This window comes from Sebastes fasciatus, chromosome 21, assembly GCF_043250625.1.
Source record: "Sebastes fasciatus isolate fSebFas1 chromosome 21, fSebFas1.pri, whole genome shotgun sequence".
NCBI classification, from domain to species: domain Eukaryota; kingdom Metazoa; phylum Chordata; class Actinopteri; order Perciformes; family Sebastidae; genus Sebastes; species Sebastes fasciatus.
Window position 1 is genome coordinate 6,244,753 of NC_133815.1, and position 21,695 is coordinate 6,266,447.

A 21,695-nucleotide genomic window follows, 5' to 3' on the forward strand; every position below is an offset into this window, starting at 1 on the left:
TATGGAGATGAAGCACTTCATATCTATAAAGAGAGCGGGTCCTCGTCACAGAGTCCGCCATGTTGCACCACCATGTTTCTACAGTGGCCCAGAACGGACAAACCAAACTCTGTTAACTTTTCCTGCTTGGGCCGGAGTTGATAACTTAACTCGCTCCTGTCGCCGCCATATTGCTGGGCCCACTGGAGGGAAGGGAGGCACGGGAGAACCAGAACCAGGATTGAGCAGGGCAGACTGTCAGACCCTGCTGCAGTAAAATGAGAGGTTTTCTAAAGGGACTCTGGTGCTTGTCCACAGGGACCGCCTTAGTCGACACAAAATGAAAGTTCCTCGTAGTAACTTTAAAAGTTGTCTCTTTAGGGTATGAAAAATATATGCAAAATCACATGTAAATTAGCCAAACTGATTTTCATGTTTGTGCATATGCATCACTGTTGTGCATTACATAAGATCAAACTTTTCACTCTTGTAAATCAAAACCATTATTAACTAATTTTGTTGTTTTTTAATTACAGTTTGCTTGAAATTATATTTTGGGACAACTGAACTATTCAATTCCACTTAAAGCAGCTATATAACTTTTGCTGAACAGCAGCCACAGTGGCTACAAGTGACAATTACGAGATGATGACAAATGTAAAAGTATTGTGTAACAGTAGCCCAAGTAGAGCCAGTCTCAGTTATGTCAGTTACACATCAACATCCACCTAAAGTTAACTAACATCTTCCACCATAAACTGTTGGTCATACCAGACCAAGTAAGGCTGTTTCCGCAAAACCCCAGAGTGTATTGAATTGAGAAAGAGTGTGCTTTAATGCACGTGGATTCAACTTTTCATTTGTAAGAGAAAAAGATCTTTATTTCCTTTTTCAAAAGACACATAATCTGCCTTTAAAGCCATGCGAGTGAGATCCAAACCGGAGCCACGGAGAATGAAGTCTAACCAGAGTTGTTTCATGTTTCTACAAAATAAAAACTTCTGTCACAAGAAGAAAGCGAAAGATGCGATAATCATCTTGAACCTCTTCCCATAGTGGGTTTAAACCCAATGAACCATAATATTGAAGCATTGTCTGACCTTAATATCAGTATAGAGATGGAAAGTAGGCCGTTGCCTTTAACATTGTGTTCCCCCAAAATCAACACCAGGATGTTACACTCATTCTGCTCCTGAAAACAAACCGAGTCATCTGGCAGGTTTCTGCAACGTGTCTCTGTTTTCATTTATTATATAGACGAGTTTGTGGTGGTCTGACCCAGTTGCTTATTAGCCGCAGACTGAAAGGCACAATCCTGGACAGTAAAGCCTTCCTGTGGGATGAAACTGAGTATCTCCCAGCAGGGGTTACACTGTGACCCTGTCTGGGCCTCAAGGGTTTGCTTTGGCACAGCTGAACTGTAGGGTACCTTAGGAATGTGGCTCAGACATGGCGGGAGCTAAACTGACAACACCCTGAGATGTTCGGCCTGGGTGTTGTAACTCTCAAACCCCCGTTTTCATCCTCCTATATCAGCTGTGCCAAGCTTTAGATGTGACGCAGACTCACAGGGGCGTCGATCATGTCAAAGAGCAGCCATGCTTTGGGGTCAGCTCCTTCACCCGTTTATAATGGCACCAGGAAGGTAGCTGAGAAACGGGGAATGGTGGGAACAATGAACACGCCGACTTCCTGTCTGTCGGCCAAGGACCACAGAAACAGTGATAACAGTGACGGGGAAAAGCTGACTCTGTCCTTCCACAACAGAAAACACTGTAGTAGAAGATTATACTGTAAACTATGGAGGACAGAACCTGCGAAAATCTAAAATAAACGAATAAATGACTCGATAAATAAATTAGTGTGCCATTAAATGTACCAAAAATAATATTAAAAATAAATGTAGGCATTAATTAATTGATAAAATGGGACATTAATTGATATTTCTGTTTTAATTTGCTTCATTTATTTACCTTTGCATTAATTCCCTATAAATCTACTCTTCTATTTAATTCCTGTTATTTATTTATTTATTTTTTTGTATATTTATTTATTTGTTTAATTATATAGTTATTTATTCATTTTTATGAACTTTTTTAAAATGTATTTCTATTTATATCAATAAATTCATGCCTATATTTATTTTTAATATTATTTTTGGTACATGTAATGGCATATTAATATATTTATTGAGTAATTTATTAATTTATTTATTTTTTATTTTGGCAGGTTCTGTCCTCCATAGAAACATGTAATTCAGTTGCATGACTTCAGTGTATAAATGTAAACATGGTAACGGACATTCTGCCCATTGTGACCTTTATTTAATCAGGTACATCTCGTTTTAGTTCATTAAAACAAGTTAATTTAAAAACACTTTTCACCTTCGCATGTCAAGCAGATCGTGAGAGGCCGCAAGCAATGATTGGTCGGGGTTCAGTGTGTAGTCTCAGACGTCTATAAACCAAGTCATAGAAGAAATTAAAGGCACCATGATCACCTAATCTGGCATAAATTATGTTCCCACTAAAATATTGGGCAATTTTGTCAAAAATAAAATGTCACATTCTGCCTCTTCATCTACATCAAACCCATTCACTGTCATTCTCTACCTGTCCACCAGATGTCCTCTGACTTGTTCCTCCTGTTCCTGTCACCTGACTCCCTCATCCAGCCACTCCCTCCTGCACTTCAGTAACTCCTCTCCCTCCAGTCACCTGACCTTCCCCGCCCACCTGCTCACCTGTTCCCACTTTCCCTCATCAGCCCTGCAGATATTTAACCAGCCCTTTCCCACTTGCTCTGCTTCTAGTTCTTGCCTTTGCTTCCTAGCATCTCTATTCTGTTATCTGTTACCTGGAATCTGAACTTAGTCTCTGTCCTGTGAAACCCATCTAGCTCCTAAACACACATTTTTCATGAGCTAAGAAAACCTTTCCCTGTTTTAAGCTTTGTGACGATGCATTTTTCAGATCCAATGAGTTTTTTAGAGTCTCCTCCCTTGAACGACAGCATTGTTTCAGCAAGTGCCCCAAAATGACATTATACAGTATTTACCCTGAAGTGACAATGCAGGAAGTCAGGTGACGTTGTTAGAGAGCGACTACGTTTGCGTAGAGAGGAGGTCTGGGTCAACAAAACATTGGACTTTAACACAGGAGACCACTGTTAGTTTCCCATTTGCAACCAACAGTAAACATGATTACGATTGTTCCCTAATCGTAATCACACGTTTATCATTGTAACCATGACGATGAAGGTCATCTAACCTTTACAAATTAGTCATTGTAAAGTTACTACAAGGAACTTACATTTTCTGTTGATTTTAACTGTGCCTGTGGACAAAAGCGGTAGTGTTTCCGCGTACCAGACTCCCTTTAGAAAACCTCTAATTTTACTGCAGCAGTTGTCTGACAGTCTTCCCCGCTTAGTCCTGGTTGTAGTTCTACCGTGCCTCCCTTCTCTCCAGTGGGCCCAGCAATACGGCCTGGGCCTCCAGCAGCGTGGTGTCGGTGATGGTTCCCAGCGGGGACCGGCGGAGTAGCTAGGCGAAACTCTGCTCCTGGCCGGAGGAGGAGCCGCTGCAGCCGGGCGCGGAGCTCTCCACCTCCACCTTTTGCCTGATTTTGCACAGAATCTGACCCGGTGGCACCGATGACAAGCATAGCCAGTCTTCTCGCTGATGGTCTTGTTTGCTTATGTAGGTCATATAGAAGCATCGGTATTAAATTGAGACTGTTTCATAACCAGTTAAAAGTTCCTTGTAGTACAACATTAACTTAGCAAATGAACTGCTTGGCAGCTCGGCACACCCACACAGGTGTTTTCAGTTACTCTAATAAAAACCTTTTTATTTGTCTGGATAATGATGGAATCACAAACTCTAATATAATATAATAATATTACAGCAATACACACTCCTAATATTGATCAGCCTTAGTATTCCCACTTGAGGGTGAGCTGTTTAGTCTAAACAGCCACTCCACAAAGCGCCAGTCTCCATCATGTTAATACTTTTACCCTCGCAGAGGCAACAAATCCCTCACACTTCATCTGCAAACCAACCTCACGCGCTGACGACCCATTTACTGGTGTTTACTCAAGCAGATATATAGTATTTCACTGTTGATTTTTGCCGTGCCAAGTATGAAAGAGGCTGCAGCGAGGTGTTTGTGTGTGTCATTGCCGCTGGGACATTTTGTTATCCTCCATTTATGTTGTGGCTTTTTATCATTTATCAGTTGCCGTATATCTTTTAAGCCAAACAATTCTGGGCCAACTTTGGTGTGACAAATTGTATGTTTTGGTGAAACATACTGCATTTGTTCTGCTGCTCTACAGCTGTGTTCTCGCATAGGGAAGAGAAGCTGTTTAGTTGTTTGTTTTTTGGTGGGAAACATTTGGCAGGTGATTGACTATTTTATGGAGGATTGGAGGAAGTTGTGTTGTACATTGTTCTCATTTTATACAGAGGAATTTGCAGCCTTGAGAAGTTTGAGGACTCATTAAGCGTAGGCGGTAACGGTGGAAGAAAAGAGTCTCTTTTCACTATTCTTTCTTTTAGGACACAAAGCAGCAGCCTGCAGTTATTTTAAGACTTTTTCAACAAGCCTGTAGCAATTGCAATGAGAAATATCAGTGCTTTACTTCTTAATCCGCATTGGAAACTGTCTACGTAAAGAGAGAACACAGAGAGGCGAAGAATGCCAATGCTTTTTCCCCCAGATTTTCTCCATCAGCTGTCCTCGCTCCTCCCCCTTCCTTTCTACCGCTCTTATAGAGCCAGGAAATCTGAGCGAAAAAGCACAGAACAAGGCGGCGAAAGAAAAAAGAAAACAAGTGAAAGCAGTTTAGCGAAGGAGATGGAAGAGGAGGAGGAGGGAGGCGAAGGGAAGGCAGTTCAGTGAGCAGATCTCATAACTCTTCTCTGATTACTGCTCGGTCTTCTCATTCTCCGTCTCGGGGAGGAAGCGGCGGCCCCTGTTGTTTTGAATGCCATTTCTTCAACAGGGTCACATTTTTCACTTCTACTACGGCAGCGTGTTTGACAGGAGTTGGGAAAGACGCCACTTGGCCCAAAAGGCACGCTTTGCTTCCTGTAAGCTTTTGGCTCGCGAGTGATGTTTTTACTGTGATACACCTGGGTCTTTGGGCTTTTCATGTGGCAATATGACCACAGTTGTGGACCAGCTGAACTGACACATTGGACTTCCCGTCCCCTCTTTTTCATTCTGTGGTTTGTTTCATTACGTAAGCAGCACAGTGTCAGATGTGGCTGAAGCTGCAATGGTACAAAAATGGGGAGAAAATTCCTCTCTAGACAGGGTCCTTGAACCAGAATGACTAAATTACTTTGTTTTCATTTTAATGATGATGATTTAAAGGGGACATATCATGAAAACACACTTTTTTTAATGCTTGTGAACATACATTTGGGTATGTGGAGTGCCTACCAACCCACAAACTGTGAAATAAAACAACCCAGTCAGCTCTTTGTGGGCTGCCTAGATCAGAAACATGTAATTCAACAAGCCTTTCAGAGTTGGCTCCCCTTCCTATGTCACTCATTAAAATATAGACCTACCGCCCACGGCTTGAGAACTACCTTTGCAAAGGTGCACCATATTTTTCTCACAAGCCAATCAGAGCAGACTGGGCTTTTTCAGGAGGGGTTCTTAAAGAGACAGGTGCTAAAACAGAGCGTTTCAGACAGAGGGTGAATACAGGTATATTCAGACAGACAGGATGAGAAAATGTGTTTTTTTCAACATTAAAGTATGTCAACATGTTCTAGTAGAAACCCCAAATACAAATTGGATCCTGCAAATGAGCATGATATGTCTCCTTTAATGGTTACATATAACACTTTAATATGAAGGAAAAAGATTTGTCATGAGTTTGACTTTGCCTGAGGTGAATTTTTTCCACATTAAAAGTTGCTTCGAGGATCGGCAACATTCTTCCTGTGACAAATTCTCAAGGACTAAAATGTCCCGATTCCATGAGGTGGCTGCCCAGGAGGACTGTGATCTACTAGGCCTATGATGGTCTTGCATAGCGGCATCATCATTGTGTATATAAATATTAATATATACAGTGAGAGACCAATCACAACCATGCATAGTGTCTCAAAAACCAAAGTAAGCTGATAAACAAAGGTTTTCTAAAGATTTTTCCCTCTTCCTAAAGGCTCTTCTTTGAGACAAAACAACCTCTTTCTGGAGTTAAAGTGAACCCCTTTTTCGTCAAAAGTTTATAACCGCAAAAGTTCCAGCACTTCCCTTGTTTCTGCTTCAACCACATGAGATCATTACATTTGCTCCTCATCACAACCAAATCAACCGTTCAGGCCAGCGCTCACTTTTCCATTCCTGTCTGATGTGCAGTTCTTCTTGCTGTTTGCTGTGTGTGTAGCCAACGTTACCCTCCGCAGTCATTTAACATGACTGTCACTCTGCACTCTAACCCTCCTCACACACTGCTGCCAAAAAGGATAAACTGTACGGAGAGGCATTTCATGCACATGATTCTCTGCAAAAAAAACAAAAAAAAACATCCTGATTTAACAACCTGTAAAAGAAATGACGTCATGTTGAATTTCAGTGATGTGCCAAAGGCCAGATCAGTTTAGCATGAAGCCAAATTGCTTTTGGAGTCTGAACTGTCATCTCCACTCTGGAAAATGTGTGCTGTGATGAATGGCTCATTTCTGACTTTGAGCAGATCACGCCTTTAAATTTGGCTTTAAGATATCCGTGCGTCTGCTGTCCTCCTCAGCTGAGGATTTATAAAGTGACGAGGCCGGAGTGCGGAGACGTTTTGTGTCTTTTGAACTGACAGAAGGGGCTTTAAGAGGCGGACAACTCCCTTGAGGAAATTAGTCGTGTTGTGGGGAAAAGAGCGTAATAGTTCCTGGCGCACGTGAAGCCGAATGTGACGCTTCAATCCTCGAGACTGAGTGAGTGTGAGAATAGCTGAAGTTATGGGGGTTGTGTGGAGCTAAGGAGTCTGTTTCCTGTCCAAGTGTGCACATTGTAAAGGAACCAGCAGGCCCCTATTGTCTTTCAGGTTGTCCAGTGACGCAAGACCTTCCTGTAGTGAAGGATTTGCTGATAGCCCGGCCGCCACACTGTACGGTAATATCAACTTCCATGTATTCAATAAAACCCAAGACAGAGCCAGATGTTTTTTATCCCTCTCAGTCGGATGTTTCCCTTTAACAAACTGTACCATTTAGTGCTGATAAATCAATTCTCTTTCAGTCAAATCCCTCCTGCCTGGTTGTTTTTTTTATAAGCTTATTTTTTACCCCTCTTATGTTGATTTGAATTTCCCGACTTGTGAGTAGAAAATGAGCATCTCTGACTCACATGCACCACACCGCCCTGTCACGGAGCAGCTCAGTGAAGCTCGCAGAGCAGGAACATGTCACAGGGCTAATGGCATTGAGGTAATGGATTGGTCTGTCCTGCCAGATGCAGCAGTAATAATCCTGCGAGGTACAGACAGAGTCTTAGCAGAGCTTCACAGCACTGCGAGATCCTGCAAAGAATCCCTATAGCTTTAGTTTATGACCAGGCTGCGTCAAAGTCTGGATTGACCCTGCCTGTGCACTTGTCTCTGTCTCTGCTAAAGTCTGCAGACTCCTTTGCCAATTTATCTTCCCTCTCTCTTTCCCCCTATTTTCTTTCAGAGGCCCTCAAACGGCTCCCTTAAATCTGTTTTTGTGCATTACTTTTCAAATCAGGTTTTTGTCATTAAGGCGACATCACTCCCGAACATGCAGCTGCAGCCTCTTCGTCACGCAAGCATCTTGTCTTTTCAGTGATCACTTCCATTGATTTACATTAAACTTCTAGTATCAAAGCGAGTTCCAGATGTGCCTCAGAAGTGAGCTGATGTTAATGGGATCCTGCTGCGGCACTGCTGTGGATCAGCTTAGATTTGGGTATTAGTGGCAAGTGATTTCAGCCAAGTATGCCTTTCTGCGGCTGTGCGCACATTCAAAATGCATGAGTTTCTCTTTCATTTCACCACTGCTCCGTTGTTCTTTGTCCAGAGTAAAGACCAGATGTTCCACTGTTTCTCCTCTGATTTCCTCAACCAAACTGAATCTTCCACCATCTGCACTCGCAGCGCCTTCAAGAGCATTTTAACAGCTGCATGGTATTTGTTCTCTTAATGACGGGTTTGCAGTGATACAGAGATATAAAACACGACACCACACTGGTTAACTTCCAGCAGTAACAGGGTTACAAGTTTATTCTTTCATGCATAGAGTTTGGAGCTGCAGGTATATGAACCCAACAGTCCTAACTCAAGGTCCATTTACTGTACTAGCTTTTTTTTTGGAGCTTTCAGTTATATCAGATGGTCTTTATTAGTGGATAGAGTTTGCTTAGTTGTCATGGAGATAGATCTGTTGTCCGTAGCACTTCTAGGACTTCTCATGTGTGTTGGCTGGTGATGAAGTTAAATCTTGACCTGAGAAATTGTTGCACACTTAAAGGGACTCAATGTAAGAATCAGAAATTGCTTGTTAATAATGACACCTGTGGCCGTCAGTGTCCTGTTGCTTGCGCTCGACGTCACCCATTGGTTTGTGGACTGCTGTTTTGAAGCCTCAAGTTTTGCATTTTGTTTTTTGCAACCAGAAGTAACATCAGAAGGTGGAGCTAAGTATAATCAAACTCTGAATAAGACATTTTCAAGCGACCAAAATGTCACAATTAACTTGCATGAACTGAAAACACACTGTGAAAGGATCCCCTGTTTTATGGTTGACTCTAAATGGGACCATAATTTACTAGATGAACATCATGCTGTATTGAAGAAGACTTGAAACTAGTGATTGAGACCATAAACTCATGTTTACAATGTTTACTGAGGTAATAAATCAAGTGAGAAGTAGGCTCATTTTCTCATAGACTTCTATACAATCAGACTTCTATTTGCAACCAGAGGAGTCGCCCCCTGCTGGCTATTTGATATAATGCAAGTTTAAAGCACTTCTGCATTGGCTTCACTTTTCAGACCCCAGTGGTTGCCCACTGTTCATATCCAGAAGGGTGAAAAATGCGAAAGAGTATTTCAATCAGATAATTTTCAGCAACTTCACCATGCTTATTGTGTGTGCAGCATTAATGGTGATTGGATAAACAGATGCCTTACGCAGCTAGAAACACAGATAGATAACACCTGGGCATCCCTAAAGAGACCCAGGTGCTATCTATCCAGCACAACCAAGCAACGGCAAAGCTGTCTCCGTTTAACTTTTCCCACCAGCTGTGTGGAAGTGTGACTCTGAGAGAAGGGAAGTAGTCTAATTAGTCGCACTGTGTTTTCTCTGCTTGGAGCTCTCTTCTGATCAGTGACACATGTAATTACGCAATTTGGAAGTTGCTCCTTAGCCAGTGGCAGATGAGTTTGTGTCCTGCGTGCAGAGTCCATTGCATCAACTCGGACTGGGACAACAAAGGAATGCATCCATCAAACTCAAGCAATGTGTCCGTGTCACGCCTCACTGTGGAAAATCTGATCTTCTCCTGCGTGCGGAGACTTTTGTAGCTCTTTGCCACAAGATTGATGCTTCAAATCAGCTTTTTAACAATAAATATATGAGCTTATATCATTAATATTCTTTTTATTTAATTAAAAGATATAATTGGAGGGGACTGGTTGGTAAAAATAGACTGATTTCCACTTGTTTTTATAGCTCTGTGTTGCACAGTGTGTGGTTTCCAGCCCTGTTGGATAAATCCACAATCACGAGGTATTAACTCAGGAATCTTGCAATATTTTCAGTGAATAAACATAGCTCCACTATTGTCCTGAACATATTTGGACAGGTGTGTGAAATTCAAAATAGATGAGGTGTTTATAATGACCTCAGACCGTTAAATCCTTTGTAATAAGATAAAAATACACAGACCAAAATAAACTGGATGACCTCAAGGAAATAATCCCACATATTTACAGTTGAACTAATCATAGGTAGACCACCCGAGAGAATGTGATGCATTAAACCCAACCACATTAAATCCTCCTGTAAGCTGAATGAAATGAGTTTGATGCCGATTTTTAACACGCGATGCATTTTGGACCGCGGCGCTCGTCGTTCCGCTCGAATCTGGATGCGAGTGAGAATTTTAAGGCTCACAGGAGAGGAGTTTTAAAGTAGCCGTGAATCGGTGGACATGTTCCCGGGAGGACGAGTCTGTGGATTTCATCAGTAGGCGAGGCGGGAGGCGGACCGAGCCGAGGTCTGGAATACAGATCTGCAGCACCGTCGTAAGGACGGTGTCACTGCCCAGCTGTCTGTCCCTGCACACAAATCCACATGACAGGCAGGATGCGGTCCATTCGTCATGAAGATGCTGACATGTTGCTGACGGTCGGTCCTGAAGCATCCATTAACCAACACGGTTCAATCATGGTTCAATCATGACTGGGACTAGAAGTGTAGGTTAACACAGTGTTGTACAATGATATCAGTGTGGGAATCATGGGGGAATGCACGTAAAGGTACACCTAACAATATAATGTATTCAAATACAACACAGCAAACCACCTCAAAAAGATACCTTATCGTTGACTCAACACTTTCTGGCAGTTTCAACAAAAAACAAACATCATAAGCTTAATATTGCCAGTATTTTTGACCAAAATTGTCCAAATAACACACTGCAAGGAACTCAACTTAGAAACAAAATCAAGTTCCAAAAGTCCATTTCATCCCATTCCTGTTTGCCTTTCCAGAGCATCTTAAAAACCAAGATTAGACAAATTAAAGGATTAAAAAGTGACGGCTTTGTTTGAGTCACAGTTTTGGCCAAACAACACCAGGCCTCTCTGAAAAGTAACTGCTGAGTGATTTTTTTCCCTCCACTGTTTTGGGCATAAACACATTGAAACAATTAACAAGTTAAGTGTAGCTACTCTCACTAGTCTTCTCTCTTTTTCTCTCTTTATCTTACTCTTGTTCAGACTTGTTGGGAATCCAGCTCCATAACTTTGTTTAAACCTCAATAACGTTACAAGAAAGTCCCAATATTGATCCAAGAGACAACGAGGGTTTGCTTGCAAGATTAATTGATTCTATACACCTGCAGCTTCTGTTTTACCAGACAGAAATGTTCAGCACTAATAACTCAACCTCAGTAGTTCCTGGGCAATCAGAAGGTACACAAGGGTGGACTTTTTGGGGGAAGGAACTACAAACCAGGAACCACTGGAACTACATTCCTAAAGTGAAAATTAGTTTTTGAAAAAGGGCCATTTTTCACTGCATTTTTAATTCAAGTAATATAAATGAAATCTTTTGACCAAAGTTGATACTGTATATTGCCTTTTGGAACAACAGTCTTTCCTCAATAGCCGTTCATTAAGACTCGCTGAAGAAAGATTGAAAGATAAGTAAAGTTATTGAGTTTCTAAAAAGGTTCCTAGAAAAGTTATTTTGTCCAAAGTAATACAATATATTTCCCTCTGGAACAAAAGACAAGTATTAGTCCCTATAAAGGTTCTTAGCTCAACACTTTGAAAATGTTTTGTGCAGACAACTAAGTGGAGATAATTGAAAAATACAGTTCAAGACTCGCCCTTATCATCACATAACTATTAGTCTCAAACATACAGCATAATCTTTATTTTGAAAGGTGATAACACCTAATTTTTTGCCTGTAGTTGGACAGCTGTAAGTGACATCATACTCGTGACTACTTGAAATGCTTTTAGTGATGACTATCAATCCAACTGAGCTCCTCGAGGTCGGACAAGACGAGCTGGAGGGGTGCTGAGGAGACGCAGATAGCATCAGGGAAGAGCACTCAGTGTCCCAGTGTGATGGGTCAACCCCGGGAAGTCAGACCTCGACGCCCCGGCTTACGAGGCGGAGGGCTCCGCCGTCTCACGCCACGGTGATGGGATCCAGCCCCCGCTTCTCACAGCTGCGCCTTCAGACGTGGCGGCAATCAGTGCACATCTGTCGGGAGGGCCTCAGTGTTTACACAGGGATAACCGTACAGTGTCGGCCTCGGCACCGAACTCCTCAGCTGGTCGCTTTGAAGCCACGAAGTTCATCTGAACTGAGGCCCTGTGACACATTCTTTCCCAAACATCCAAAAACATGATAACGAGATCCATGGAAACTCCTCTTCGTTGATGATAAAAGCTGGTGTGGCTATGGCACCATCATGATGAACTCTGCAGCTTTTTGACCCATTTCCTCAGCTTTTTTAGCCTTTTTCTCATTCCCACGAATAACTGACAAATATAATGTGACATTATGTTATTTCCAGCTTTGACACAGTGATGATTAATGGAATGAATGAATTTCAGTGATGCAAAACAGCAGCAGTAAAGATCTGGTGTTAGTCCCTCAGAATGAACACTGAAGAGTCAGACAGCAAGTGATTCATCATAGTAGAACAAGGGAGATCAGTGTCTTCACCATAGACTGTATATAACAAAGTGGACATAGTCATCGTGATGTCACCCATTGGTTTGTGAACTACGGTTTTGAAGCCTCGAGTTCAGCATTTTGGCCTTGGCCATCTTGGTTTTTGGTTCTTGTTTTTTTTTGCAATCAGAAGTGAAACGAGAGGGTGGAGCTAAGTACAACTGAACGCTGAATAAGATATTTTTAGGCGACCAAAAATATTACAATTAACTTTCATGAGCTGAAAACACACTGTGAAAGGGTTAAAGTTCTGAAAAAAATGTCTAAAAAAAAAAGTTTGAAAAATGTCTGAAAATAAAGTCTAAACAATGTCTGAAAAAGGTAAAAAAAAAAAAAGAAATATATCTGAAACATGTCTGAAAAAAATGTCTAAAGAAAAGATGGAAAATGTCTGAAAATAAAGTCTAAACAATATCTGAAAAAGATAAAAAAAAAAAAAAAAAATGTCTGGAAAAAATGTCTAAAAAAAAGTTTGAAAAATGCTGGGAAAAAAGACTGAAAAAAAAAGTTTGAAAAATGTTGGGAAAAAAAAGTCTGAAAAAATGTCCGTAAAAGAAACAGTCTGAAAAATGTCTAAAAAAAAGTTTGAAAAATGTCTGAAAATAAAGTCTAAACAATGTCTGAATAAGGTAAAAAAAAAAAAAAATGTCTGAAAAACGTCTGGAAAAAATGTCTAAAAACATTTTTTTTTAAAATGCTGGAAAAAAAGACTCTGAAAAAAAAGTTTAAAAAATGTTGAAAAGAAATGTCTAAAAAAAGTTTGAAAAATGTCTGAAAATAAAGTCTAAACAATATCTGAAAAAGGTAAAAAAAAAAAAAAAAAATGTCTGAAAAAATGTCTAACAGAAAGTTTGAAAAATGTCTGAAAATAAAGTCTAAACAATATCTGAAAAAGGTAAAAGAAAAAATGTCTGAAAAAAAAGTCTGAAAAATAAAGTTTGGAAAATGCTAGAAAAAAAGTCTGAAAAATGTCTAAAAAAAAAAGTTTGAAAAATGTTGGAAAATAAAGTCTAAACAATGTTTGAAAAAGGTAAAAAAAAAAAAAAAGAAAAAAAGAAAGTCTGAGAAATGTCTGAATAAAGTCTAAAAAATGTCTGAAAAAGGAACGACTGCAAAAAAAATTGTGTAATGCCCTTGTGGCTCCAGAGGGAACTTCGTGAAATCCGATTGACTCGGTTGGGGCTGAAGACGACAAGTTTGAAATATTGAAATGTGTACAATGGTATAGAAAAGCAACGCAAAATCTGTGGAGTACTCTTTTAAGCGGAGTACAGCTCAGCCTGTGGAAACAGCTGTATGATGTCTTCTGTGTCTCTGAAGGGAGCTTTGATGAGTCTTGAGAAAATAACCCAAGGGTTATCTCAGTTAGGGCTTGGAGTCAGCATTACAAACTGGGGGCATGGAGTTCTAAAGATGTTGGCATTTACCAGGCAGGGAGAGTCTAATGAAAGGACTCCGTGGGTTGCATTATGGGAAGTGTAGGATCCTATGTTTTTGCTATGTGAACCTACTAGGGCCTGGATTTTTTAAAATTAAAATCTCATGTCACTTGTTGCGTTATGCACATTGAGTTTCCCTGTGCTAGATAAAATTGCCTAAAAGTCTGCATACCTCAGCCTCTGCTGCTTCAATTTCAACCATACTTTTTTCAATCTGTCTCATGTCTTTATGTAAGTGCAATACTAAATCACTGGAGTACCCCTTTAAGATGCTGAGCTATTTTTTTTTTCTTGCATGGAAACTCTTTCCTTGTAGGTTTTACTAACAGGAACACCAATAGCTGCTCTCTCCACCTCTGTAAAAACCCACAGATGACAGTACAGTCTTTGTGAAATAACAATTACATGAGTCAGATTTAAGGAAAGTACAGCAAAACGTCAAATGACAGTTTTCATTGCAAAGTTATTCCTGGATTGCGTTCAACATCATTGATTATATTTATAAATAAATGTTTCGTAAAGTGGATTTTTCCTTTAATAGATGTTGGTACAGTCTACTGCACACTGAAGGAAGGATGGTGTAGAAGTTGGCTTGCAATTCGGAGACTAAGCAAAAAGATAAAGGCCGATACTGGAGTGTTTAAACAAAATGAACTTTTTTCACTGACTCTTTTCTTCTCATCTTGTCCTCCTCTTATTCAGGTTTAGACTCCAGCACTCGGACTCTGAGCACCCCCAGCCCGGGTCTTATCCTACCATCCAAGTCCTCCTCCCTCTCCTCACCTGCCCTCTCCAGTAACGGCCATGAGACCAACTCCTCTTCCTCCTCTTCTGCCCAAGCCGAGACCGTCGCCGTGGTCCACTCCCAACCTGGCACCCACACGCGCTCACGCCAGTCGAAAAGCCACCACCATGCCCCCATTGACCTCCTCCCCGACCACGCCCTCCTGCAGATCTTCTCCCATCTCCCCACCAATCAGCTCTGCCGCTGCGCACGCGTGTGCCGCCGCTGGTACAACCTGGCGTGGGACCCGAGGCTGTGGAGCACCGTGCGGCTAACGGGAGAGCTGCTCCACGCCGACCGCGCCATCAGGGTGCTGACCCACCGGCTGTGCCAGGACACCCCGAACGTGTGTCTGACCCTGGAGACGGTGGTGGTGAACGGCTGCAAAAGGCTCACCGACCGCGGGCTGCACGTGGTGGCTCAGTGCTGCCCGGAGCTACGCCGCCTGGAGGTCGCCGGATGTTATAACATCTCTAACGATGCTGTGTTTGAGGTGGTGTCCCGCTGCCCCAGCCTGGAACACCTGAACCTCTCAGGTAAAAAGAAATATAACATCTTAGTGGCTAATGGTATGCTCCTTTAGTTTTATTACTGCTACCCGACATCACGCACATGTGTGGATTTACCTCTACTCCGTCCCTCTCAGTCATTCCTACTAAAGCTGGTGAAATCATTAGACTCGCAGGAGAAGCTCTGCCAACCTTAAGCTCCCATGTGGGAGAAGAAAGGCTTTCTTTAGCTGAAAGCAGAACTTACCTCAACGTGAGTAAGGAGAGCGGTCTGCTGCTTTCATTAAGGAAGTGACACAAATAACATTGACTTGGACAGGACTCTGGTGGCAGAGCAGCGTCTGCACCCATTAGCACCAGGAAGTAAGTCCTTTGTTGTAAAAATAGCCGACTTGTGGCTTTTATTTGAAAGGCACAAAATAATGAAAATCAAGTCTATTATTTCAACTGGTAAGGACATCAGTCTTTGATTATTTTTTTTCCTCTGAAAATTGACCTCAGTTTTGGTTTTCTTGGAGTTGTTTGCACTCAAACATCTTCATGCTTCTTGTTGCAGGCGTGGAGCCAAATACAGCAGGTTTTACTGTGGCGCCCTCAAGTGGCTGCTCATAATCAAGCTTCAAAAGTGAAATTAAAGGGAAGGTTCACGTTTTTTGCTGTAATTATTCCTCCTGTTCATACTGGTCGCTAAAAGATCCTTTCCTACTTTTAATGTAATAGATAGGGGGTCAAAATACAAATGTAATGCTAATATCATATACGTAACAGTCTGAATTAGACAAATCAAGTGGTTTTGGTCTTTTTTAGTTAGAAATGAGCTTTACAAAAACTGTTTCATTGTTCATATGGACACCTGACAGTTGTTTTAAGGCAGACTTTAAAAATTGTGAACTTATCCTTTAACCCTTTAAAAACGGACCTCCTGCGGGAGTTCGGTGTTTGCATGATCCTGTTTAAATGGACCTAAATAAAAACCATAATAGCTAGGGCATTCATTCTTTTTGCAGCAGAAAACTAAGGCTTCTGTCCGTCGTGTCATCACATTGTACACTCGTGATGACGTCATTACTTTACATTACGTGTGGTACAGAATGTGGTGACAACGTGCAATGGCGCCGGAGTATTGGCCTGTAATGGCAGGAGATCGTTGTTAGCGTGATCCTGTTTAAATCGATCTAAAATAAAAAAACATAATAGCTAGAGCCTTCATTCATTGTATGCTCATGATGACGTCATTAAGTGAAGTTACGTGCAGAACTTAAAGAAACGAACAAATCGCCTTCGCACTCGATGTGATCATAAAAATGAGCAGATCTTAAAAAGTAAAAATGTACATCGTTCAAGTAACTTATGGAGTGCTGAGAAATATTTTGTTCATGTTTTTACATTTAGAAATATTTTGCATCAATATGTTTTGTGTGTTTATTTAGTAACATTTGTATTATTTTTTTTATTTACATTTATATATATTTATTTAAGGATATGAAGCATTTGAAGATAACTCCAAGAAAAGACATCCCAATAAGCAAAAATACCAATGTAGGCACTGGTGGACCATTTCTACTGCAGAGTTCAAAGGGTTGAACAAAAACAATTAGAGAAGTCATTAGTTTGTGAGTTGATAACCTCTACTTCCTCTTCCTCCAGGCTGCTCCAAGGTCACATGTATCAGCCTCACCCAGGAGGCCTCGCTCCAGCTGTCCCCGCTACACGGCCAGCAGATCTCCATTCACTTCCTGGACATGACTGATTGTTTTTCCCTCGAGGACGAGGGCTTGCGAACTATCGCCTCCCACTGCCCCCGCCTGACACATCTGTACTTGCGTCGCTGCATCAGACTGACGGATGAAGCTTTACGCCACCTGGCTCTCCACTGCCCCACAATACGGGAGCTTAGCCTCAGTGACTGCCGCTTGGTGGGGGATTTCGGCCTGCGAGAAGTCGCCCGCCTGGAGGGCTGCCTGCGCTACCTGAGCGTGGCCCATTGCACCCGCATAACTGATGTGGGCATGCGCTACGTGGCTCGCTACTGCCCAAGACTGCGCTACTTGAACGCGAGAGGCTGCGAGGGGCTGACAGACCACGGCCTGAGCCACTTGGCAAGGAGCTGCCCCAAATTGAAGTCCCTGGATGTGGGTAAGTGCCCGCTCGTGTCGGACAGCGGGCTGGAGCAGCTGGCGATGTACTGCCAAGGCCTGAGGCGAGTGAGCCTCAGAGCGTGCGAGAGCGTGACAGGCAGAGGACTCAAAGCTCTGGCAGCAAACTGCTGCGAGCTGCAGCTCCTCAACGTGCAGGACTGCGAGGTGTCGCCAGAGGCTCTGCGGTTTGTTAGACGCCACTGCCGGCGCTGCGTCATCGAGCACACAAACCCCGCTTTCTACTGAGACGGGGAGTTCTTGGACTGGTCCTCTGACAAGTGGATGTTCTAATATTCCTGCTATGGAGTTGGCAGAGTTCAGCGGCCGATGTGTCAGAACTGGTTGAAAACTGGTGTGCAATACTGGCCAGAATTTGTCTCTTTGAATCCGCCTGGTGGCTTTTTAATTCTGAAAACACTTCCATAGACTGTATTTAACATATTTATCTGAAAAAAGGCAGAGAAGTACAGTATGTCAGTATATTACAACATCACACTTTACAATGTAATAACACTGAGCACTGGGTACAGTCGTGTTACCATGTAACAGCATTGTAATCTATTTTATTTCAACACCGTACGGCCCTGAAACATAATCATTATACATTACTGCATCTATTTATAAACAGCAAGTATCTTCAGACTAAACCACTAAGAATGTAGCTACGAAGCAGCAACTAAAAAATATTCTTCAGTTTAATTTTCTTTATGTTGCATATGCACTTTATGCAATTGTGCTGACAATCACTTCAACTGAAAGTGTCATCTTCTTTCTGTAAATCTAACTATTAGCCAGAACATTTTTTTTACAGCCAAATAGAAACAAACAAAGAACACATTGCTGCTATAACTGTGCCAATAAACTTCTTCAAAATCCGCCTCCACATTGTGAGTGTTTTACTCAAATCCTCATTACAGTCTTAAAGTATTTAAACCTGCACATGTTTGTGAGTCATTAAGGTAACTGAGGAGTATCCAGGAATACCATATATGGATGTTTTATGTTTATGGGTTGTAATGGTCCTTTAAAGGAATTTCAGCAGATTAAAAGGATTGAGTGGGCTATAATCTGTCAGACATAATCCTCATGAATGAAATCAAACCATTCTGAAGCAGAAAAAACTTGTCAGTCACAAGGTAGGAGCTGCAAACAGTTTTTGGCAGGTGAAAACATTGTATGGGTTGTAATGGTCCTTTAAAGGAATTTCAGCAGATTAAAAGGATTGTGGGCTATAATCTGTCAGATATAATCCTCATGAATAAAATCAAAACATTCTGAGGTAGAAAAAAACCTTTCAATCAGAAGGTAGGAGCTGCAATCAGTTTTTGGCAGGTGAAAACTATGAGTTGTAATGGTCCTTTAAAGGAATTCAAGAAGTTAAAAAGGACTGAGTGGGCTATAATCTGTCAAATATAATCCTCATGAATGAAATCAAACCATTCTGAAGCAGAAAAAACCTTTCAGTCACAAGGTAGGAGCTGCAATCAGTTTTTGGCAGGTGAAAACTACGTTATGGGTTGAAATGGTCCTTTTAAAGGAATTTCAGCATGTTAAAAAGGACTAAGTGGGCTATAATCTGTCAGATATAATCCTCATGAATGAAATCAAACCATCATGAGACAGAAAAAAACGTTCAGTCACAAGGTAGGAGCTGCAAACAGTTTTTGGCAGGTGAAAACTATACGTTATGGTTTGTAATTGTCCTTTAAAGGAATTTCAGCAGGTTAAAAGGACTGAGTGGGCTATAATCTGTCAAATATAATCCTCATGAATGAAACCAAATCTTTCTGAGTCAGAAAAAAACTTTCAGTCACCAGGTAGGAGCTGTAATCAGTTTTTGGCTCGCGAAAACTGTATTTTATGGGTTGTAATGGTCCTTTAAAGAAATTTCAGCAGGTTAAAAGGACTGAGTGGGCTATAATCTGTCAGATAGAATCCTCATGAATGAAATTAAACCATTCTGCGGCAGAAAAAAAACTTTCAGTCACCAGGTAGGAGCTGCAATCAGTTTCTGGCAGGTCAAAACTGTATTTAGGGTTCAAGCCCCAAAGGGGCAAAACCCTTTTGAGTTTGAGTTTTTTGACACACATTTCACCTTTAGAAAATACTAATACTGCGATTTGAAAATTGCAGTAGGCCATTTTGCGATTTTGATCAAATTTCAATAAATTGTGCAGCCCTATTGGATTGTTTTTAAAAGAAGTACAGTCCTTCTCTAGACATATGTGAACCACACAACATACTGTTGATGAGAAAGGCTCTGTTCCAAGCCTGGATTTTTTGTTATTACCGTTATTACAGATGTCAGTGGGATTTTGAATGAAGTTTTTCTACTTCTGAAATCAGAATCCAGAAGTTCCAGTTTCACTTCAGCTCTTTAGACCTGCAAAACCAACGACATTCCCATCAGCCTCAGTTGTACGTTGTGTTTAGAAGAGGTGTGGACTTTAGTCACAAATTTGAAGACTTTAGACTTAACTTGACAAAATCAAACTTGCAACTCGACTTGGACTTTAACACCAACGACTCATGACTTCACTTGGAATTGAGTCTTTTGACTTGAACATACTTGATACCTTCCCCCAATAAAAGTTAATGCTATTCATTCCCAGCAAGTCGACACTTAATTCCCCAGATCCACTTAGTTTGAACCAATCTGACAGCATCCAATCAAGTTGCAGGAGAGAACCATGAAGAACTAACGTTACATTACTAAGCGGCAGTTGGAAAAAGGATACCAAAGATAATATTGTTCAGTCAACAAAAAAACAAATTGCAGTATGCAAAACATGCGGGTGGAAAATTACAGAGTTGCAGTTGGCATCACATTTGGTGAAGAGCACATTATGATTTGTTTAGGAATCAAAACTCCAAGTTTAGGAGTTGGCCTGGGACTTGAGTGAAAGGACTCAAAGCACCTCTGTGTCTTGTTTAAATTGTTTTAATTGATACAGTGTGACATAAATTGCTATTTATGTTTTAATTTGCTTCTTTATTTATTTATCTTTGTATTAATTCCCGTATTTACTCTTCTGTTTAATTTTACCTTTTATTCATGTATTTATTTTCATAAATATTTTTATTTATTTATTTTTTGTAGTTATTTTTTATTTATTTATTTATTTTTGTAGTTATTTTTTATTTATTTATTTATTTTTGCATTTATTTGTTTTATATTTATTTTTAAATGTATTTATTTATTTATTCATTTATTTATTTATGCATTTATGCATTTATGTATTTATGCATTTATTTATGCATTTATTTATTTATGCATTTATTTATTTCGGCCCAATTTTCCCTTTTTGTTTGTTTGTTCCCTTAGTGTACCGGGCACACTGTGGTTACAGGCACTTGAAACAGGAACTTCCTTCATTCATGTTGCACCTTTGATAAAGTCAATAGTGTTGGTAGTGGCCAGTGCAATAATTGATATCTCTCTCAGGACCTGTGTCACAAGAAGAGGATCCCTCTCTGTGTCTCTTCAGGTGTCTACAGGATCCACAGCACCCGTGGAGGAAGTCTGGAAAAGCTTCCCTGTGAAGTATCCATCAGTAGAAATGTCAGAGGATTGTCTCCACCTCAGTATGTACAAACCCACTGGGACTGCGTCTGGAGACAAACTACCGCTCAGTACACGACGTGCACACATGCAGAATGACTCAGCTGAATAGGCAACAGTGGAAAAATATGGTCTTACTGATCAGCAGGAGAAGTGAATGACTGTAACAAAGAAGCTTGAATAGAGCACCAGGAAAATGTTTCAGGAGTTTACCAGCAGTTTGTTTGTTGTGTTGTCGAGGTGATGGTGTTGGATCCACGGTGGAGGTCTGGCTCTAGTAGGGGCCTTCCAGTATGATGGTTCACCACTGGCAGCTCACCAGAACTCGGTTGTGGTCGTCATTCAGTATCGTCTCGGTATTTGGGGATTCCTGAGGTGTGTATCACACTGAAATGCATTTTATATTTCAGGTTTATTGTCCAGGAGCTTGCTTAGAACTCGATGAATGGATGGATACACGTTATTGATTAGGGTTTGAATTGATCATAATATGAATATTCAAATTACTACAGTTTTATAGTTCATAATAAACATTTATTAAGTGATTATACACATGTACAAAACCTTTGTATTACCTAAAATACCTGTATATATTGGCTAATAAGTATTTTACAGTGGGTTATACAACATTTATTAATGGTTTGTTCTCATGTAAAGGAGGTTTGAATCAATTTATAGATGAAAACACATGATTATATATAATCATAACTATGTTATGCTGTGTTATCAATCATTTATTAACCGTTTATTGACCAGTTATGAATGCCTCACATGAATTAACACATAGTTAATGTCTTTATATGTGTTTGCAACTACACTCTGGT

The 21,695-nt window shown here is 40.8% G+C and overlaps 1 protein-coding gene across 2 annotated transcripts in view; it reads left to right on the forward strand.

The window, feature by feature from the left end:
* LOC141759824 (F-box/LRR-repeat protein 7) overlaps positions 1-18,186 on the forward strand; it is a 28,301-nt gene extending 10,115 nt beyond the window's left edge. The window contains exons 1-3 of one of the 2 annotated variants that reach the window (XM_074622241.1): positions 4,793-4,990; positions 14,581-15,198; positions 16,819-18,186. In XM_074622241.1, coding sequence (XP_074478342.1) covers positions 4,972-4,990; positions 14,581-15,198; positions 16,819-17,555 — 1,374 coding nt within the window. In that variant the 5' untranslated portion in view covers positions 4,793-4,971 and the 3' untranslated portion in view covers positions 17,556-18,186. Of the gene's footprint in view, positions 1-4,792; positions 4,991-14,580; positions 15,199-16,818 lie in introns of those variants that run through there. The other variant, XM_074622240.1, reaches the window with a different exon arrangement.
* Positions 18,187-21,695: the final 3,509 nt, after the last annotated feature.